Source organism: Corvus moneduloides, chromosome 15, assembly GCF_009650955.1.
Source record: "Corvus moneduloides isolate bCorMon1 chromosome 15, bCorMon1.pri, whole genome shotgun sequence".
Taxonomy (NCBI): domain Eukaryota; kingdom Metazoa; phylum Chordata; class Aves; order Passeriformes; family Corvidae; genus Corvus; species Corvus moneduloides.
In genome coordinates this window covers 10443312-10465610 of record NC_045490.1, presented here as the reverse complement: position 1 = coordinate 10465610, position 22299 = coordinate 10443312, and the positions used below count along the sequence as shown (strand labels likewise).

Genomic DNA, 22299 nt, shown 5'->3' with positions numbered 1-22299 from the left:
TGCCAAAGGATGTGAGCTACAGCCATCTGCAGTGCTGGAATATAATTTCCAATGCCTCTAAAAAGGCTCTTCCTGCATTTTAACTAAATATTGGTAATTCCTTTTTGAAAACAACAAACATTCACAATCCTATTCCTAACTTCCTCTGAATTTATTGATTGCAGATGCCTGTTGACATCAGGCATATTTCTGAATTTGGGTAAAGCCACTGTGGGTTTTCACACTGCAGAATACAGCTGAGGAAGACCCTGAGCAACCTGATCCTTCCACTGCTGATGCTCTCCTCTGCCCTGCACTGATTTTTTAAATTCCAGCTTCCATTTGCAGTTTATTTTTCCTGACTGGTGCTCCAGCAGCAATGCTGAGCTGTGTCCTGACTGACCGGCCCCTTTACGGAGGCACATGAAATATGGCTAAAAATATCTGTCAGGGTCCCTGCACTTCACATGGGCTGACTCCAGTTTATGCTTGGTTAGGAAATCCCCTCAAAGAGCTTGGCAGCCTCCTGCCTGACACTGAGAGTATGCAAATGTCTGATCAGTGACCAAAAGGAGGAGAAAATTAGAACAAAAAAAAAAGGGGAAAACCATAGAAGCTTAAAAAAAAAGTCAAGAAGTATGATATCCCATTCAATTACTGCATAAGTAGCCTATACTTTATCCTATACAATGATTTCACATTCCCAGATCAAAACATTTCATGAAGCATTTTGCAGATGTGGCTCCAGGCTGTTTTCTGATCCAACGAACATTATGAGATGATGTTAATGAAATGTCACTAAATAGGGTAAAGATATCTGGAGATGCAGTAATTCTACCTGATTACTTTGAAATGTCAGAGTTCTCCAGCTCCTTGTTGGGGATGATGGCTTTCTCTGGAGCCTTTCCAAGGAAGAGGAAGACAAGATTTGGGGATTCAATGCTGCTTCTTTTCTAAGTATTGTTAGCATTTTATGTATGTAAAGTGTCACTAAAAAAAAAAAAAAGACTAAGTTATTGCAAAAGAACACTTGCCCATGGGAACCTAACTTGAGAATGACAGGATTCCCCGAGCTCAGGTTACCAAAGACTTTCACTTGTGTGAACAAGGCAGTACAGATGAGATGCCAGTACAAACTAGATCCACATTCATGGGTGTAACAGGATCAAACAGGATAATGAAGCATTTCTTTAACAATTCTCCAATTCTTCATCTTTTATGAAGGTGACTGCAAGGAAGTGTTAAGTAATAAATGCACCAAGATTGAAAAGATGAAAGAGAATAAAAAAAGAGATGTCTGTTCACATAACATTGTGAAAAACATCTCAGCCCAACGCAAAAAATTAAAAAAAAATTTAGAAAGACATAGTGTTTCTGAAAACATAAAAAGAAGCAATTTGAAGAAATTCGATCTATTAGGAAATTGCCATCAATTTAAGAAAGTAGTGCAATGTGACTTAAAAAAAAAAAAAAAAAAAGCCAAAAATCCCATCAGGCCAGAAAGAAGATGGATTTGGGAGAGAACTGCTCAGGAGGGCAGGGCTCCAATGATTTTCCTGGGCTGGTTGTGGCTGGAGCAGCCCCATGCGCTGCCTGTGCCACCTTCCGCAAAGGAAAACAAAGCATTTCTGTTTTAAAAGAGCCAAAGGAATTAGATATAACTGACGAGCCCGGAACAGAATCCTGCAATCTGTTTACATTTCTAAAGTGAGCCCAGAGTAACTGCACTCCAATTTTCCCCAACTCATTATGTAAAATAAAAGCCAGCTGAAAGCCAGTGTGGGGCCACCAAATGCCTTCATTAGCTTTCAGTTCTGTTCCAGTAAAAATACAGCCAAAATCTCCTGGGTTCAGAGAGGCTGAAATTCTAGCCTTAACAGCCTTTTACTTCCTCAACACTGTACAGCTTCAGCAAGATTTTCTGCCAGTTAGTTTGGACCTAACAAGCCATTTCCCCATTAACACAAAACACAGTGTGTCCAGGGGTATTAAGCATTTTCAACAAGGCCCTGTTTTACAGTCACTCCAAGAATGACAATGCCAAATTATGAATCTAAGACAGATGTTTTCCAGATGTGCTGAGCACCTCACTTAAATGCTGGATGCAGAGCTCTTCCAAAATGCTGTAAGGGTTGTACCAGCTGCATTTAGATAGGCTGATCCCTGAGTTTCTGCTTATGGGAAACTATTCCTAAGGAAAAAATTCTCCAGAAAATGGGCACATCTCTCACATACCTATAAGAGAGTGAAGGATGAAGTCTGATGGTAACCACTGAAGGGAACAAATGGGAAAGGAATGGGAAGCCGTGGATGGAGAGGTGCAGTGCTGGGAGCATGACTTAATAGAATCATCATAAAATGGTTTGGATCAGAAGGGACCTTAAGGCTCATTTCACCCAGTTCCACTCCCTGCTATGAGCAGGGACACCTTCCACTAGACCAGGTTGCTCCAAGCCCTGTCCAACCTTGCCTTGAACACTTCCAGGGATGGGGCAGCCACAGCTTCTCTGGGCAGCCTGTGCCAGGGCCTCATGACACTCACAGGGAAGAATTTCTTCCTAAAAATCCAATCCCTGACCTCACTCATGGCATCGAGTCCATGGGAAAGAGCATCTCCCTCACCACACACCACTGTGATGTGTCTGTACAGATCAAACAATGGAGTGTTTGAGATAGAGATGAGATTTTGAGTGGATCAAAATCTCTCCCTTCCCTTCAAGCCCCTGCCCAGAAGCACCTGAGAATGTAACACCCACCCCACAGTCCCACACTGCCACAGCCTTTGCACGGCTCACAGCGAGTTCACAGCACTTAAAGTCCTTGAGCTGAGTAGGTATTCATGCCACTTCTTTTTTGTTCTATATTATTCTAGAATTCAAGTATAGATACTTGAACACTGGCCATATGAAAATAGCACTGCAGCAATTTTAAGACTGTTTTACAACTCAAGCCAGAAGGACGCAGCAGAACCCAGAGTACACTTACTCTTCAAAAACTTACACAATACATGGGACGCTCCAACCAAAAATATATATTTCTAAATCTTTCCCTCAGCACAGCTTTGATCAAAAAAAAAAAAGACCAAATATCAGAGATTCCTGCAAACCCTCAAGAGATGCTGCTATTGCTTCCAGTTTACCTGCAAGGCACCCAGGTGCTGTGCCAAGGGGGAGCATGGCTGATCCAGCTGTCAGTCTTTATTCAGAGATAGAACTCTTTATATCAGTTTACTCATGGGCAGGTTATGAGAATCACATTTCCAAACAAGATTTGCTTTAATTGGCTATGCTGGTGCTCCCAGAGGAGTGTTAAGATGGGGCTTAGATAACGCTCCCACAGCAAGTAACTGCAAACCTAAAGTTAAATCTGCTTTTCCACAAATATTCAGGAACATTTGCTTCCCGGCAACATTCCTGTTAGTAAACCAATTTGCTAAAATATTCATGAATAGCGAACTTCAGGGCCATGGATACAGCCAAATGCTTACATATGACAATACAACTAAATATTCACCACAAATGTTTTCACAGTATTTGGCTTGTTCTAGATTAAATGAAAAAAACCCCTATAACAATGACTGGCATTCAGCATCCTGGATTCCACTGGAAAACCTCTAGTGAGGAGATTGTCTGGTGTTCGACAAGGACTCCCAAGACTGCCCTGTGCCCTCAGGGTCCTTGTACGTGTCTAAACACTGCAGAGAGACCATAGGGCACTAACATCTCCAAACCTGCCACAAAACCACCTGGTGAGCTGCTGTGCCAGAACAGGTAAATAAGGATCAATAAATAAAACCCCACTAAAATTTCATATATTACTCTGAAATAATTTGAAAAATAAAATCCCCCCCATTCTTGAAAACCAGCAAAACTCTGAACTAAACTGCCAGCGTGGCAGACTAAAAGCAAGGAAGGAAGAGGAAAGCCTTGACAGATCCTGACAAGAGACTGCAGTCACTGCAGGAAGAGACAAACCCCATGCACCCCATGGCAAACCTCTTCCAGGTGAGCCTTTGCTCAGCCCATCAGGCTGCTTGTATTGCAAACAACCCTCATTCAAAAGGTAAATAAAAATGTCTTCCTTTGGATACATCACACCAATCAACTTTTTACTATGAAGGTTATCTTTAAATATTTAAACACTTAGATACATTTCAATTGTGACCTCCCTCCCCATTGCATGGCTCATTCCTTCTCAATTTTTAACCTAAAGAGCAGAAGAGACTGAGCTCTGTTTTACTCCATCACAGGGGTTCATTACCATGGGGATATTTTTTTTCAACCAAGACCATTATGAGATGAGGAGGCTGCAATTGCACTTGTATAATTCCAGTATTTCCTTTCCCTTCCAGAGATGCAAATGCAAACATGGGTCATCTCTTTATACCAGGACAGCAGGTGGACGGGTTTCAGACCCTGCTGTCCTGCATGCCAAGGACAGCACAATCCCACACTTAAAGACATGGTGCTCCTCTTTGGACCACTCATTACCAGTTTCATCCCTGCTCGGGCACAAGGATTCTGTGTTCTGTAGCCCTGGCCCAACCATATCCCTCCTCCACCCCTGCAAAAACCTATAGAAAAACCAGCACACGCCAGGGGATTTTATAGGGACTTAGAATTGGGATGATTTAACAAAGAGCTCTGATGCCTTTTTCTGTGACCTTGAGAAAGTCTCTGGCTCTCCTCTAGACTGCAATTCCTCTTCTGTAATGGGTGGATTACTATTTTCCTGGCATGCAAAGGTGTTGTGAGGTCTAATTCATTAATCTTTGTAAAGCATTCTAGGACACTTTGATGGAAAATGCAAAATATTATCAGTAAAAGCCTTCAATTTAAATCTCACCTGGAAGCCTTCCTCTTACTCCTTAATTTGTGATTGATCCCCATGCAATTAGAGGTAATGGGATTTACATGTAGACTCCAGCAGTAGAGCAGACCCAACAGGAAGGTGCCAGCAAGAGCAGCAGTGCTAATCCACAGGAAGGAGCTGGACAACCGGTGCCTGCACTGTGGGATCCATGGCTGAATGCTGCACCCCTGGACTGCACCAGGACAACCTGAATCAGCTCTGGGCAAAGGGATGGGGCACAGAGGCCCCTGCCACCGCAGCACCCATCCCTACACCACCACCCAGCAATGACAGGACAAAGAGTAATGGCTTCATGCTGTCAGAAAGCAGGGTTAGATTGGATATTAGGAAGAAATTAATCCCTGTGAGGGTGGTGAGGCCCTGGCACAGGTTCTCCAGAGAAGCTGTAGCTGCTCCATCCCTGGAAATGTTCAAGGCCAGGTTGGATGGGGCTTGGAGCAACCTGGGATAGTGGAAGGTGCCCCTGCCTGTGGCAGGGATGTTGGAACTGGATGAACTGTAAGGTCCCTTGCAACCCAAACCAGTCAATGATGATTCTATGATGCTCCTACACAACCCTGTCCCCCATTCCTACAACTGCACTGATAATTAACTGTGTGCTTTACTTTTGAAATTAATCTCTATTAATTGGGTTTTTAGCAGAAAAAAAAGTTTCTACCCAAAGAGATTTCAAGCCATGAGCAGACACAATAAATCTGCACATCACTCATTACTTCCCTATGTCAAGTTTTATTATTTGTGGGAGCAGTTCCATTTCAGGCAGGAGAGGAAAGACAGATAACCTCACCCCTGGCACTTTGTGAGCCCCTGATGAGAGAAGAGCTTCAATACTACATGCAAAAAAACAACTGGGAAATTACAAAGGGCTTTATCAGTACCCCATGCTGCGAAGTGCTCATTTTAACTAGTATTCCCATGACTTCAGGACATCTCTGGTAGGATTCAGCCCTCTCAAGCATATTAGCAAGAACTGCCTGTTAAATCCTGGAGCAGAGAGGCAGGAAAGGAGCCAAGGTTGGGGGAAGCTGGACCAGCTTTTTCCTTGCAGCCACCTAATTGAATCCGGACCATCCAGCCTGTTGGTATTCCCAGGCACTCAGAATTTCAATTTGCTCCATGGATTTTTATACTGAGCACCCAGAAAAATTAGCATTTGTGCTGAATAGCTTTTAATCAACTGTTCTCAAGTGTCAATCCTTTTTATCTTTAAAGCACTTCTAAATCTCCCTGCCTCAATCTTCCCTAGCCCTAAAATTTATTCTAGGCATTTGTTTTCCTTCATTCAGCTTCCAGCACCCTTTACCATGATCTAATCATCTTAATCTTTAATGCTCATCTTTCCCTTTTAACCTTTCCAGTTTTCATTTAAAGCAATCTCTCCATCTCTCTCAGGTTTGGGGCTTTTTTATTTACTGTGAAATTAAGGTTTTCCCTGGCCTCTGTCTCAGCACAGAGCTGGAGGTTTCCTATGGAGAGTCCCCTGCCATCAAGCTGCATGTCACTTCTCAAAAGGTGACTTGTGGGGGCCTTAAGTAAATCAGCAATTTTTTTCTACTGATTCAATTTATGTAATTTTAGAGAAATGACAGTGACTTCGAAAGTGTTACAGTATTTGTTTTAATTCATTTGAAATTACTTGGGCAATGGCATGTGCTAGCCTTTCCTTCCACTGGGAAAACTATGGATGTAGACACTTCATAGAATATTTTAGTTTGGAAAAGACCTTTAAGATAATTGAGTTGGGAAAAAAAGCAGATAAAACTTTTGAGCATCCAAGCTCTTTTCAGGACTGTGAGAGGTTCAGCAATGCAGAAGCTCAGTAAATGTGTCACTTTTTAATCATGACTTTGTAATATTATGCCCCACTTTGCTGGCATTTCTCCAGTTTTATACCACTTGAAGCATTTTGGAAAATTGCTGATGGAATGGTGAGAGCTAGTACTAGATTTAATACACTAAAAAAAGCAAAAACTTTCTTTAATGTTTCCTACATAAGGCTCTTCAGTATTTCAGTATGGTTCAAGCTCCCAAATTAATGTACAATAAACATGAACCTGACTTGCAAAGAAAAGCAATGTGGACACAGTGAGGTCAGACTGCCACCAAATCACAACAAGCATGTGTCAGATGCAAAGACCACACAAAAACAGATAGAAAGACAAACACCCCCGACATAATGAACATTGCAGATAGCAGCACCAAAGTTGGCACAGGAACTTCCACTGGTAAATACAAACCACCTCCCTGCTTCTCTTCCCACACTCTTTAATTTGATTCTCCATCCTCCTTCCTCTGTTCTGTCCCCCACCACAACCGCTAAGACTGTGCATCAAAAAAAGTTTCATTATAATCTCTCAGCTTTCCTGAAAGCACTGCAGTGAAGGTTTAGCAGATCCAGGCTTGGAGCAGATGCCACCCTAAAGCCACCTGCATCTGATTTCCCTGCCCTCAAGAACATCAAGCTGAAACTTAGGGTGCTTCAAACTGAGACCACCTCATGCCAGCATTGTCTTCCTCCACACCATGGAGATTTAGGCTGAGCTTTTCTATTTTCAACATGTAAGCAGTTCCTCTCATACTTTACATTCATGGAGGGCAGGGATTACTACACAGTACTGGGTGCTGGTGTGGTCCTCCAGCAAGGGAGCCAGGCTGCCCATTCCATTAACCATGGGCTGCAGTGACTCCAGTTCAACCACTACATCATCAAGTTATAAGGGAGAAACAAATTAGAAAGAATAATTCTCACTTTTCTTTTTTAAGATGTTAATATTACTGCTGAAATATCCTTTAATTCCTTTGTTCACTATCTGATACCTAATATGAAGCCATTTGGTTTTATGGGAGATATTATGACCATACACATCAACACTGGCAACTGGACAAGATTAATAGACAGGCCCATAAGTAAGACGAGACAGATAACAGTCACCAAATAAAACTGTTCATGGGGGTCATGGTCATGACCGTTGTAAGCAGATCCTACACAATTTCATATTAAAAAAAAAAAAAAAAAGCCACATCACAGTTACTCCTGCACTCCCCAAATGGCTATTGCCTCAAATTCGAGCTATAAAAACACCAAGAATGCTGGATAGGGATCACATTAGATAACACCACTTTTTCCACTAGCTTCATCCACGGTGTGTGTTCCTCCATTTCAGCTTCACTGACTAGAACTAAAATCTGTCACTGGTCTATGTAGAGTCCCAGCACCAGGGAAACAGAGATTTAATTTTGGCCAAGCAGAAGCAGGTAATGGCCCTGCTATGAGAAGTTCCAGTGCACATAATTCACCTTTTGATTGACTATGTCAAATTCAGTGTCCATCACAGTATTCCAGTCCCACTTTCCCTCCCACCTGTGGGATTCCCATTATGGCCATGAGGCCCCCAGCAAAGGTCTTCTGTTACTAATATGTAATGAAAGATCTCTTTTTGTTGGACTTCTTTAGGATCTCTGCTACTTTTGATTCTTTTTCTTATGCCTAAACTTTCCCCGCTCTTGTTATCAGCATTTAATTTCTAGTGAAAGCCCACCTATACGAGGGAGTTCCACAACTGACTCTTAGAGAGCCAAGATTTCCCTTCCATGAATTTCAGGAATGTAAGCATTCCATTTTCTCTTAAAATGGAAAATACTTTTCAAGATCTTAAACCTATTCCTAGAAAATTCCTATTACCAAAGCTAGGAGCAGACTAGCAGTCCCATGTTCACATCCTCACATAAATCAATGGAATTTCCATAATTTACCCCAAAGATTGATGCACTCTGTTTATTAGGTGTGAAGCTGTCAGTCACATTTAAGAGCAGTCAACCTGAAAAGCCAGGTAAAATTGATCCCTCCCCAAAAGACTAAGTGGAGGGAGCTGAAAAAGCAGTGTGGGAATAGAAAGGAATCCCTCTGGAATTCAGTTTAATAAGAATTGTATCAGCTCTACTGACAGCAGACACATTCCTTCATTTTATATAGCACTTATCTCTCTTTATAACACTTCGAACTCCTAATATATTTACACTGGACACTGAAATGATCATTAGAGGCTCGACCTCCATGTCAAAGCCCCCAGTCTCCTCTCAGAGGGATTAACTGCCTTCCTCCCAGCAGCCCTGTTCCCAGCTTACTACCACTGAAGCAGTCTGTCAGCACTGCTGCAAAGTTAAATCAGCAAATATTAATTGCCAGCTGGGAAAAGTGCCATTAGTTCACACTCAGATTTTTTCCAGCTGGAAAGACAGAGAGTGTTAAATGGAGCAGATTTCCTTCCAGCCTCCAAACCAGCAATGGAGCGGGTCTGCCTGTTCTGCAAGCACACAACAAGCAAAACATTCAACACCTTCCCAGAGATGTTTTGAAATGCTATTCTGCAGAACAAATTACTCCCGGAAGTAACAAAGCACAGATCTAACACATGGACAACAAATAAAGTACAGAGGAAATAAACCACCACCACCTGAGGCTGAATTCATATGCATTTGAGATTACTGCAGTGATACGAGTTATCAGCCTGCTTGTTTGCTTTTTTCCCAGGTTTGTAATTTATTTACACTCAAGCATAGAAAATTTTCTGTCAACATGCAGAACATTATAATTTTCCTTAATTAGAAAAAAACTTTTTCAGAACTGGAAGAAAGATAGAGTAGTTGAAAATGAAAGATGCCATTACCTAAGGTCAAGAAATCATAAGATTATGGGATGATATGGGCTGGAAGAGGCTTCCATCAAAACATTTAGTGCAGGGTCAGACCGGGTTGCTCAGGGCTGTTTCCCAGTCAGGTTCTGAAAGCTCTCAGAGATGGAGATGGCACCTGGGCAGCCTGTTCCAGCACTCAACCAATCTCCAAGGGAAAGACATCTCCTTATATCAGGCTGAACATCTTGTTTCAGCTGCGCCCTTTGCTTTTCGTTCTCTCTCCATGCAGAGCCAGGTTCCATCCTCTACTACGCTACCTGTGCATATATGTCCTGAGAGAACACATTATTCTGGCTCTTTCAATGTGCAAACACACTCACATGTGTGCACATGCACACTTTGGAAGACTTTATTTATAAATTAATGGCATGAAATATTGTTCTGAGCAACAGTGTAAGCCTCAAACCAAACAGTGGGACTGTATTGTGTAACAGAAAGGAGAAAGACAGGTGGTTTTCCACAGAGATTTCTTTTGAAATTATGTACAGAATTTGTGCAAAATTATTATTTACTATGGGGCAAGAAATGACCTTGTATAAGGAGGAAAATTACTGTCAGATACTTGCTTAAAAAAGACATATATATTTTAAGCAATGGGACAAAATTATTGAAAAATTAGTACTGACATTTCAGCAGAGAAGAAGGAGAATACCAGACATGAAGATGCTTTTAAAGCACACCGTCTCTCTGCATAAAATTCTGTCAGATTTCATAAAATTAGAGCTTTAGTACAAGTTGGACTGAATGGACAAAAAACAATACATTAAGTAATTGATACAGGTACAGTGCACTTACATAATGGAAAGTTCAAGAATTTGGTCAACTAAGTTGGATCGAATTCATGCCAGAGCACAAACTCAATCTGACCAGCTGCAGCACAAAGCTGCTGTACAGGCTGGCAAGAAAAGCTGAGATTTTTATAAAAAACTCAATCCACCTGGATAAAGGGAGGATGTCAGAACCACAGAAAATAACGAATGAGCTTGGGCAAGCAAACATGGCTGCCTTCCTCTAGCAAGGGCTTGGCTGATGCACAGGAGCTTTGAGACTGCTGATCAAGCAGAAAAAAGCAGGTAGGGAAAGAAAGAAAGAAGGGAAAAAACTACTCCCTAAATCCTGAAAATGGAAAAGTGCAGCTCTAAACAGAATTTCTCTAATGTATGTGAACTGCTAGGGAAGTGCATTGCTGGTATTTCTGGAAGAAAGGGAAGAAAAACTATTATACAGTGTCTGCACAGCTTTTGCTGGCCAAAAATAATGAGAGAAAAGTGAGTGAAGAGACAGAGTGGGTGTAAACAGTCAAAAGGAAAGAAAAACGAACAGAAGAGGAAAAAAGGGGACTAGTGCCATGAAAAAGCAAAGCATAGTCCAAAATACTGTGCTAAAATGATATAAACTCATTATCCAAGACATTTATTCAAATAGGAACATCTTCAGGCCAAGTGCTCATTCTGGACATCTGTGGGACAGTTGTCATTATAAGCACAGCTATCTTTCCAGTGTTCATGGGTACTGGGAGAGCTTTTGGGGAAGAAAACCTTCCTTGACCAGTCTGGCACACAGTAAAAGCACTTTTATCTTTAAGTAGTTTCTTACCTTGAAAAATTCACCAACACCTAAATCAAATGACTATGGAAACTCACAAAACAGTGAAAACATAGAAAATGAAAAGAACCTGCCACATGGTAGAGAAGTCCTAAACAGAACATTTTCCTATGGGAAAACCAAACTGTATTTCACACCAGGAAAGACAATCAGATCAAGGAGAATGTGAACGGCTATGAGTGGGATTGACATTTCTCCTGAGATGTCTGGATTTAGGACTTCTGCTTCACAGTATTTCCCTTGGGACTTCAAACTCCCAAGTGAAGTTTCCCACCTATTTATCATTTGCTTTGTCAACTGAGGAAAAGGGACTGCATTTATAGTTTTGTGTATGGGGAACTGTGTTGCAACAGAGGCTATAGGATAAAGCCTGGGGAGATCACTCCTGCTGAGATGTCTCATTGCTTCTTCCACATTTCTGTAAGTTTTTTCAATGTTTTGGACTCTCGGGATTTCAAGGAGCTATTTCATTCTAGGCCGGGCCAAGGAGAAATCAGTCATTTTCCCAGGGACAAATTCTCTTCTGCTCTTCCTAATACTGTTGCTGGTACAGAATGCAAATTTGGGCTACTGGAGCAATGCTTCTACTCACACAGGAGGTATGTGCTATCCACTAGTATTTACAAAGCACTTCATATCTGATAATTATGCTAAAAGACTAAAAAATCCTTTCCCAAAATACACAAAAGAAAACAAATCTCTGCTGTTTGCTTTATTATCAATTTACTGTGGAGAGACCTAGCTCAGACAATGTAGAATCAGGTATTTGATCTCTGTCATACCTTAAGACCATCCAGTTTGTCACTGATAACTGGGCAAACTGGCAGAGCACACACAAACATCCAGTCTGCAGTGCCCCTCAGCTCTACACAGGAATTTAAGTCTTAATTGAACAAGTCAACTGGAACAAAAAACCAAGAAGCAACCCACTCATCTGTCTGACTGTACTCAAATAATTAAATTATCTACTTGATCGGAAGCAGAAAGAAAACATGTGATGTACACCTGAGCAACCTGGTCTAGTGGAAGGTGTCCTTGACCACACCAATGGGGTTGGAACAGGAGGCTCATTAAGGTCCCTTCCAACCCAAAACATTTTGGGATTCTATGATTTTGCACCTTTAAGATTTTTCTCCAGTCAAAATCTTACACTTCATGTTACACTTATAATGGTGCTTAAAAACCTGTACCTTAATTGCTGACTGAAAATTTTGATTTAAAAGAAACCACCATCATTCTTGATTTAGAAATAGGAGACTAAAGTACCAATAAACAGAGTGACACACAGAAGGTTACTCAGGAACTGCATGTCAGAAAAAAGGGCTGAAGCCAAGTATTTCTATGGAGTCCCACTCTGTGGAATTATTCCCCACTTAAGGTAAACTTTTTTCTGTATGTTATCTCTGCAGACAGAGGTGTGAAGTACATTTTTATTTATTCACGTGGGAAGAGAAGTGAGCTTGTTTCTTTCTTCCCTTCCATAAAGCTGTTATTCTGCTGAAAAACAGATTTAAGCAGTGCTCCCTGGCAAGAGTTCGAGGGTTACTTTAAACTGGGACACAAAACTCCTACTTTCTGACATCATTTCATGGTGTGCTCAGGGAGGTATTCATGCGTGACATTGTATCATTAGGTATAATACAGCCACTGCAGGGGCTGATTACTGCAATAAGAACTCATTTTCTTTAACACTATATGCGATAAGGAATGAATAAAAACCCAGGCCAGAAGCACTGTCATAAAAAGGTGGGTAATGTCAAGAATGTAAAACCTGAAGACTGTTTTTTGGTAGTCAGGGGAAGAAAATCCCTTGAATCGAGTGGGGGGTGCTGAGCATCTCTGAAATTAAGACTTCCCCTTTCTTTGCAAGGTTTGTCATGATGCAGAAGCCCGCCGGCATCTTACTCAGGGATGGACACTGTTTCCAGCCTGATCCTTATCCTGATCTGACTTGATACCCAGAGGCAGAAGCACAGCAGTTGGAGCAAGGCACAACTGTCCTTTTTAAATGCTTTTTTTTAATGTGACAAGCAAAAAATTCCTCTTTGCCTTGATATGCTCGTGTGCTTGAAATATGCCTTTGGGTGACCCCTCTCTATGATTAACTTCATATAAGGTCTATTGATTCTAATTACCCGCTTTGGTAAATTTAGAGGCTGCCTGTGACTAACTAACCTAGGGTGTTCACCAAGTCAATGCTCTGACCAGCTGTGTTGTCTTCTCTACATCCAGATCTTCAAAACAAATGAGACTTCGCAATGCCCTGCAAAGCAGTGCCTACATACCTCTGGAAAAATTTTTGTCACAGTCTCCAAGTCTTCCCCAAGACACAAGAAGAACAATGCTTTTCTATCTCCAATGGGTATCACAAGGACATATTAATGAGACTCTTCAAATGGGCTCCTGTTTCTTAAACAGGCTCTTCTAGCATCATGTTAGTAAAGAAGAACTAGTGATGGGTAGCTCTATATACAGCCAATCTCCTTGGGGGCTTAAGTGAACTGAAGATAAAGGAATTATTTTCATATTTGATCACGTAAATGTCACTGGATATACTTGCAACAACCCACCTAAATATTCCTGTAGGTGTATGGAGTCATATTTGACAATGAGCTTTCAAGTAAAATAATTTACAACTTCTTCCATTCCCTGGCATTTTATCACACGCTCCTACTCCTGCAGTCTCTCTTGATGATAGGATGGTACATGGCATACAAAATATTAATGGGAAAGACATGGACTGGATTTGGTGCAATGATGACAAAGAAATTTGCTATTGAACTGGTAGAAGAGCTCCCGATGTATGCATGCCACTGGTAACCAGAACTGTCTTTAAAGTTATTTAACATCTGTCCCCACTCCTCTAATTTCATTTAAACAGATCCTTTCTTTTGCCTGTCATTTGCCTAACTAGGTTTTTGTTTCTTAATGTTGCAGCAAAATTTTGTTTATACCATCTACTTTTTCTGAACATCTTTGTCTTGTTCAAAGCCTTTTCAAACGAATTGGATTGTAAAAAGTTATTACACTGGCAGCTGAAAGTACTGAGCAGCACACCTACAGTGCACACAATGCATACAGTGATGTTAATTATTTACCAGTTCCCGGTATGATTACATTTTGCATGGTGATGGCACTCAGGGGCTTAATAGCTGCATAAAACATTGTGTATGTTCTCTGCTGTCCTGGAATAAATCATCCCTGAAAAATTTAGCTGTTAGAAATAAAACATGCCATTCAGCCATTTACGAGGATTACGACAAGTGATGAAAGCTCTACAGAAGTATTTATTTTCAACAATGGCCTACCTTTGAAGAAACAGTCCTTGCTGTGGATAATGTAGATTTTCTTCCTCTGCAGACACGAGGCTCGATGCAGCTGACAGTGATTTTCATAGAACCTCCCATCAGATCCACAGACGGGCATGTAGCTGGACTTGCAATCCTCGACACACCTGCATTCAGGCTGGTTCGTGTCCCTGTTCACCACACACTTGCTGCCCCGCCCGCAGTACTTCTTCTCACAGGATGCATGCAGACCATCCTGTCCATAGAGCACTGGGAAGAGCAGAAAATGCCATCGTGAGCCACATTTGCCTCAACAGACCACACGTGGCTGCTGCAGCACCACAGCCCTGACAGGAGCAGAAGCGACAAAGGTTTTGGAGGTAAAAAATGCTCCCCTTTGAACAGCAGCAGCTCGAAGGGAGTGCTCAGATCTGCACTCCCAGACGTCCAGCTCTCCCTTATCACAACACTGAGCATGTGCTCGAAGTGCTTTACTGGAAAGTGGTGGACACATGGCCCTCTGTTCTTTTAGCTCTTCACGATGCTAGAGCCTAGAATAAAACCCAGTGAGAGCACTTCCGTGCTCACACTTTGACTGTGAGTTACATTCAGAAAGCAATTCTGAAACCCTACACTACTCCAGCCACAAAACTCAGCAAAGTGCCCAAGTGCCAGCACTCAGCTCCCGTCCACATTTAGAGTCCAACTCCCACCCTGGGAGTCTAAAGCTTCCACCCAGAAGCGGAGTATCCTCCAAGCTAAAATTCACACAGGTTTCAAGGAAAGCTCAGACAAAAAACTGCTGAAAGCTTTTGAAAAAATAACCCCCAAGAAAGACCATTACTGAAAGGAATGTTACTGAATACAGTGAAGGGAATGTTATGGGAAAATGCTAGTCATTGTAAAAACGACCATCGGTACCTATTCCTACACTCTGAGTAATGACATATAGTGAAAAATAACTTTCTACTACTTTTAAGAATTCACTGGATATGATATTCTGAATATTACTGTGCTATCTGCTGTTTGATACTATTAAAAGGGTAAGGAAGCTGCCATTGTGCTGTAACATTTTCTGCTTATGAAGCTTCCTCACTTAAAGGCTTACGGAGAACATTACTATAATTCACACAGGACAGGGTGCTTCCAAAAAAGCCACTCAGAGCAATAATTAGCATTACACTCAACGAAGAGAGTTTCAGGAAATTAGATTATTCTATGTTAATTGGAGTACACCAAGTTGAGCATTACAAAGCGAAATTGCAAAAGGCATAATTATAGCAGGAATAAGCATTTCCTTGTGCAAAACCCACTGCCAGCCTTGCACAGCCTTCCAACAGCCAGAGACACTGGCTGCCCCTGAGCCAGGGACTCAGTCTGGACCAGCAAGATGGTTTGGAAGCAAATCCCTTTTCTCTACATTTACCACATGCAGGTTTGGCTCTTGGAAAGGTTTTGGTTGTGTCAGCTCTCAGAGGATGTTCAAGTGCAAGCACTACTCCAGATGTGCTGCAGCACTCAGTGGAACACATCCTGCAACAACTGGAGCACCCAGGGCTCTCCCCTTAACAGACTTTTCCAGCAGCCAAACAGTTCAGCGTAGGAGCACAGACCAGATCTCATCCATAGCACCTCATCCCATGTAAAAGGAGTGAGGAGCATCAGTACCAGCTACTTCAATCCCATTTTATCATGTTAAATTCCCTGCTAACATCAACACAGCCCCTGCCTGCCCAGCAGTTCATGCCAATATAAAATGCCTCCGTGTTGAAGCTCTGTTTCATCTACTCATGGTCAAGGGGTTAAAGCATGTGCACAGAGACAAGCAAGAGTTCCTAACAAAACCCCGTTTTTCCTCCTCCCCAATAAGCCTTTGTTTTTATCACTGTAAATCTAAAAGGGAAAAAAAAGTCTGTTATTGGAGGATTAACTATTTGACTCAATAACTCATTAAAATTCCTCCAACTTGGCAAGCTAAGAAATATTGACTTTTCCTGACTTGTAATAAACTAGAAGGTCAAAGCATCTCTGAGCAGTGCAAAAAGTACAGTCCGTGGAAAGAGTATCTGACTATTCTTTACTTACTGTACTAATTGTTCCAGAAGTTTTGCAAATTATCCTCAGAAATGGAAATTTGTGACCTCAAGGAGATCTGTAAAGGCCATATTTTGTATTAGCACCTGCTCTAAATCAGAGCAGCCCAAAGCATGAAGACATGAGGAAGCTCTGGTCAAGCATCCTGTTCCTCTCAGTGGCAGGACCTGCATCTGTACAGGCACTTGCCTTTTCCATCTCAATGTGCCTCAAAAGACATATTTTGGAGACTGTTGTTGATATGAGAGCTATTTAAAAATCAAGATTCAGGAGCTATTATTATCTGTATAAATGTAATTGAGGTAAAACTACAGCAAAGACCTTTGTGGGCTGCCTTGATCACTAAAAATTGATCTCTCAGAGCTTGCACCAGCCAAGGACTGTGTCACGCATCTCACTGAATGTTATTGCTGCCTCCTCATTCAAGGTGGCCTGCTCTGATTTAATGCACCAGGTCACATCTGAGCAGGTGACAGCTGCACCCTGCCCTGACAGCAGCAAAAACGCTCTTAGGAGACTCAAGTATTTTTGGTATTTTGATTTTTAATATAAAATTTGCATAACTGAAGACAAACTTTTTTATTAGAATGGGATTTTTAAGTTTTTTAATGATACATCAAAAATTTGTTAAAGAACCAGCTTATAAAAAAATATAAAATACTTATTCTTTCCTTCATCCATCCTGGTTACTTTGGAAAAACCCCAGAAACCCTGGCTATATTTATGCCTTATCCATTTTGTTCAGAGTTTAATTTACTCTGTGTTCCCGGACAGACAACTCCTGGTTAAACAGATTAGTTTGGTAAGGAGATAAGAAAGATACCCCTCAAACAGCCAGGAAGGAAATATTCAAGTATTCGGGAATCCTGATGTACTTCTCCTAGTCCAAGTCCTCTGAAATCTGTGTGTCTGCAAGCAGAGTGCTAACATGGGTTTTCTTTGCCAGAACCCCGTAATGTTGACAGCAGCTCTTTAATGCAATTATCTTTTGCATAATCCTTTGAAGAACTGAAGTTCCCCACAAGCTCACTCAGCTGTACCAATGGACCCTCTGCCCAGCAAGGACAGCAACAGGGTGTGAAACAGAACAGAGCAGTGTAAATGGAGAGGAAAGGAAGTGTTTGACTGTACAAGCACTGTTATCTTTATCCAAGTAACTAATTAATCTGGAGCAGCACCAGGAGCCAGGGAAAAGGACTTTCCTTGATTGCATCAAGGTGGATCCCACAGGCAGGACACTGGTGTGCACCTCACAGGCATGAAACATGCCTTCCACTGCTTTTTTTTAGAACTATTGAAAGTGTCTGAATTCCTCACTCTTACAAGGATTATCAAAAACAGAAATGGGAAAGGTAATCAAGTGAAACTACCAACTACCTGCACAAAGTATTTATGAGCCCCACTGTACTGCATGGAAAAGGCATAATTTATTCAATTTATTAGTTGCAAAGAAAGTAATTTACATAGGTTAAAAATTTATCATCTTGCAAAACAAGCCACTCTTCAACACTGATTAACTATACTCAACATGGCTAGAGTCTGAGGTGTTACACTGTATTAAAGCCAGAAGGATGGACAGAGGAAGCCCAGTCTCATAGATCCATGAACACACTTGACTTTTCAAATTAGCTCTCAGTTGCCCCTGAGAAATTTGGAGTTCCAGTGGAAAACTGACAAGAGTTTGGTACAGGAAGGAAATAACTGAGTTCAGGAATTTCATAAGGCTGGCTAACAGGCTGCCTGCATCTCAAAGACTTTAATGAGGAAATTAAGATGTTCCTGCCACGCTGGAGAATGCACATCCTCTAACGGCTCATTAATTCTTACAGACAAGGACCTCATCTACCTTTTGCACACCACTAAATGTGTTACAGATCAAACTAAGGCTCACGTGCTTTTTTTTCTTCACTCCCAAATACAAACCTATTCCTTACTTCCTCAAAACTCCCAAAGGAAGGTTGGGTTCAGGACAAGTACTGGTTTCACTTAGGACCAACCAGACAAACCCACCACAGACAGCAAACTCAAAAACCAAACAGCTCTATCATATCACTGCTCATTTATAGCAGAAGTGTAAATTACTACCTTTACATGTAAAAAGCGATTTTGCCCTCAAGTAACAGTGAGCTCCAGCAGGCAGCTGGGCATCCAGGTTTATTGCTGAAGGAAGAAGTTCAGACATTACATCAGAGCCAGGGCTAAAACTAGAAATTTTAATTATATATGACTGAAACTGGAAGCTTCTGTACCAAGTCCTTCCAAGGCAATGCTGCACCTTGCAAGCGTTACATTAAAATAAAAATAAAATCAAACTCTATGACAGTGATACACACAGATGTATAGTTCAAGTGTGTATTTACATACATCTATTCACACACAGATTATACACAGCCACACACTTCCCTTGCCAAAACTCATTTTTGCTGATGACACAAAGTCAGATGCTGCAGCACAGCTTCCTAAACCTTCCTTAACAGCACATCTTAAGTAGATCTTGAGTACCTCATGGTTGGAAGCAACCAAAGTTGAGCTGCATATTGAGCCTGGCTTATGATCAGCAAGCAAATTGTGTGCTGCATTTGTTGCTGCTGCCACAATACAGTAAGAAAGGAAACAAAGCAGGAATTTCATAATTGTCTGCTCTTGAGCTTCTGGGTTTTTCACTGCATGCCTGACATGAGAGTGGAGAGGCAGAGAAGCCGTGGTAAATCACCTGGGCAAGGCAACAGCAATTTCATTGTCTCTGTTATAAAGCAAAAATGGTGACTTGTCCTGGAGAATAACACAGAGAATAAAATATGTTTCAAGCATATGATTGCTACAGATACAAACTATTTTCTTTCGAGATGCACGAGACGACTCTGTGTGTTTGTGCACATTTTGGAGCAGGATGGAGAGGGACACATCAGCCTTGGAAGAGGAAGACAGAGAATCAATCATTTCACCATATTAAAGGCTCTACATGAAACAAAAGGCAGGATAATACGGAAATCCTCCTCGCAACAAAAGTTAGCAAGACTTCCCACACAGTCATGTGATTTCAGGAGGATTCACAGAGTTTTAAAAAATAAAACCAACCCCAAAAGGAAAGGAAAATAGACTCTGGAAAGAAGGGTTGTGACAAATAGTTGCACCAAGGACACCACAATGAAGGTAACTGCTTAATCTGTCTCTGCAGTTTAATATCAAATGAAAACAAATTGTAGTTGCTCAGCAGAAGCTCAATAACAGCAAGCAGTTATTCTGCAAACAACACCAAGGAAGCACTCAATACTATAGAAAAATTTTCTGTATCAATTTTTACATCTGAAAATGGGAACTAATGTTACCTTCTGTATCGGTTAGAACTCTGAAAACCATTGGAGGTCATATCATGAAAAGGCATTTGAAAATCAGAAGTAACTATGCTATTCTTAGTGTGATTAGCCTAATTTTTCCCCATTTCAAATCCATCTAACCACTATGAGATCAAAAGCTTAATCAAATATTATTTTTGGATGGTATTGTGGTCTGCGAGGGTACTAACAGGAAAAAAGAGACAAAAGACATGTAGAGATTAAAAGATCCAAACTATGTAAAACATACACAGAGATTACTGAGGAAGAAACACCAACCCAGGTATGAGACCATATATATTTAGATCCTTGCCATGAAACTTTACCATGCACAATTTTCCTGATTGTTCTCTTCTCAAAAGAGCTGACAAAGAGGCAATTCATAGAATTGCTCTCTATTAAATGTTTATCTTAATTTATCTTTGATAGGTATTGCACACTGAAGGCAATTTTACTACATTACTCCTGTGCAGCAAGTATAGACACAAATATAAATTTGTGCAGTCCTCATTGGCATCACACCTCTCCCTGCGTTTGTGAGCTGCTTAGCAGGTCCTCACAACCAGCTGGACAAGAAACAGCACAATTTTAGCAGAAGATTAATATATTTCCTGCATTTATCAGAAGGATTAATGTTCAGGGCCAGGCTGGACACTGTTTGGAGCAACCTGGTCTAGTGGAAGGTATACCCAGCCACGGCAGAGGAGTTGGAACAAGACGAGCCTTAAAGTCCCTTGCAACCCAGACCATTCCATGATTCTGTGATTTAATTCAATGTTTCCTTGGGCACCCATATTTCCAGTGCTGTGAGAAACCCAGTGAAGCATAGTAGCAATGTGCTTATGCACGTGCACATGTGCACTCACATGTATTTTACTTGATTGTGGTTTTCATTTTCTCAGTATTCCACAGCCCAAAAAAAGGCTGAAAATTTACAGTCTCAGATCTGGAGGGAATAGATCACATTAATACTTTGGTTCCTTTGGTATGATACTCCATATCAAATGAATAGATTCTTTGGAAGGAAGGCAATAAAATTCCCATGGGTCACTGCTCAAAATCAGTCTTGCTGCCTTTAATCTTGCTCATGAATCTTGTGTCTGTCCCATTTCTTCACTCCTACTCTCAGGACCAGCCCGGCTTCCCTTCCTTGTTTTCAGTGGGCTTTTATCCTTTGTGTCATGTATCTTTATGCTATTCCTTCAGTGAAATTCTTGTGACAGAGACTAGGGGGAGGTTACAATCCAATAATAAAATAACTATAGATGGCTTGCCTGTTTTCATGTCGATTTCTCCAATTACATTACCAGTGGAGCTCCTGAAGGGAAGCTGAACAGCCTGGATCTTTCCCAGCTGTTAACCATTAAATCTGGCCATGGATGTTGCCTTTGGTTTGCTCCCCGCTCCCCTCTCCTCCTGGACACACAACCCAAGGCTTTCCCCCACAAGATGCTCACACCTCCCCTGGCTCCTCCACCATCACCATGAACCCAGAGACCTTTGCACAGCTGCCCCCAAAGCTCCTTGGAACCAAGCAGAAGTCTCTCGCTTCCACCTACTTTTCAAAATCTGATTCCACAATTTTCACAATTTTACCCTCATTTGGATAATTTCTACTTGGAGGAGGGTGAAATGGATAAACTAAGTGTAGTGGGACATGCTGCAATGGCAGGGAACATGCCTGGCCATCACTTACAACACCTATGTAAAAACATCTGGTAGTATTATCAGTGGTTCAAAACCAAAAGACACCTAGGTCCCATCTGAGGAGCATTCTTCAGTCTCACAGAAATCTCTTCATTTCTATTTTTTCACTCACTACTTTGTGATAAGACCATTTATCAGAAAATAAATAAATTTTTTTATTGTATGCCTATTTTACCCTTATATATGCACAAACATAATGTTATTTCAGATTGGATAGATAGACCTTTCTATTTTCCTACTTATTTTCTCATTCAGACATCAGTTTATAATGCTCATTGAGGCCTAAGAACAGAAGCAGAAAGACAGCTCATCACTGTGTTTGTATCAAAAAAAAGAACATTATCCTGATTATCTCTTTTTAATTGGAAGATATTTATAATTAATACCCATTCAGTTTCCTTATTACACTACTCTTGAATTCAGCTCTACATAAATTAAAAAATCATCTGACTTGCACCAAACTGTTCAAATGCCACTGCAGGAGGTTTCACCATGACAGGTTAGAACCCTCCATTAGTGTCACCACAGTGTCAGCACTTCCAGAAGCATTTCCTTTTCTTTAAGAGGTGCATATCACACACTTCAACCTTACAAATGAAGACATGTTCTTGATGAATATCTTTAAAGCTTTGTTTAAACTCAGCCCAAAGCTGTATTAAGAGGTAGAAACATGAGATAGAAAAGGATGGAGGTTGGCAGTGGCTACAAGCTCAATATAAAGTAATT

The 22299-nt window shown here is 41.2% G+C and overlaps 1 protein-coding gene across 5 annotated transcripts in view; it reads right to left on the bottom strand.

Annotated features, from left to right (window-relative positions):
• Window positions 1–22299, bottom strand: part of FSTL4 (follistatin like 4) — a 228022-nt gene that overhangs the window by 143866 nt on the left and 61857 nt on the right. For all 5 annotated transcript variants that reach the window (XM_032125028.1, XM_032125030.1, XM_032125033.1 and 2 more), the window contains one exon: window positions 14459–14707. In XM_032125028.1, the coding sequence (XP_031980919.1) occupies window positions 14459–14707 (249 nt within the window). The remainder of the gene's footprint in view (window positions 1–14458; window positions 14708–22299) is intronic.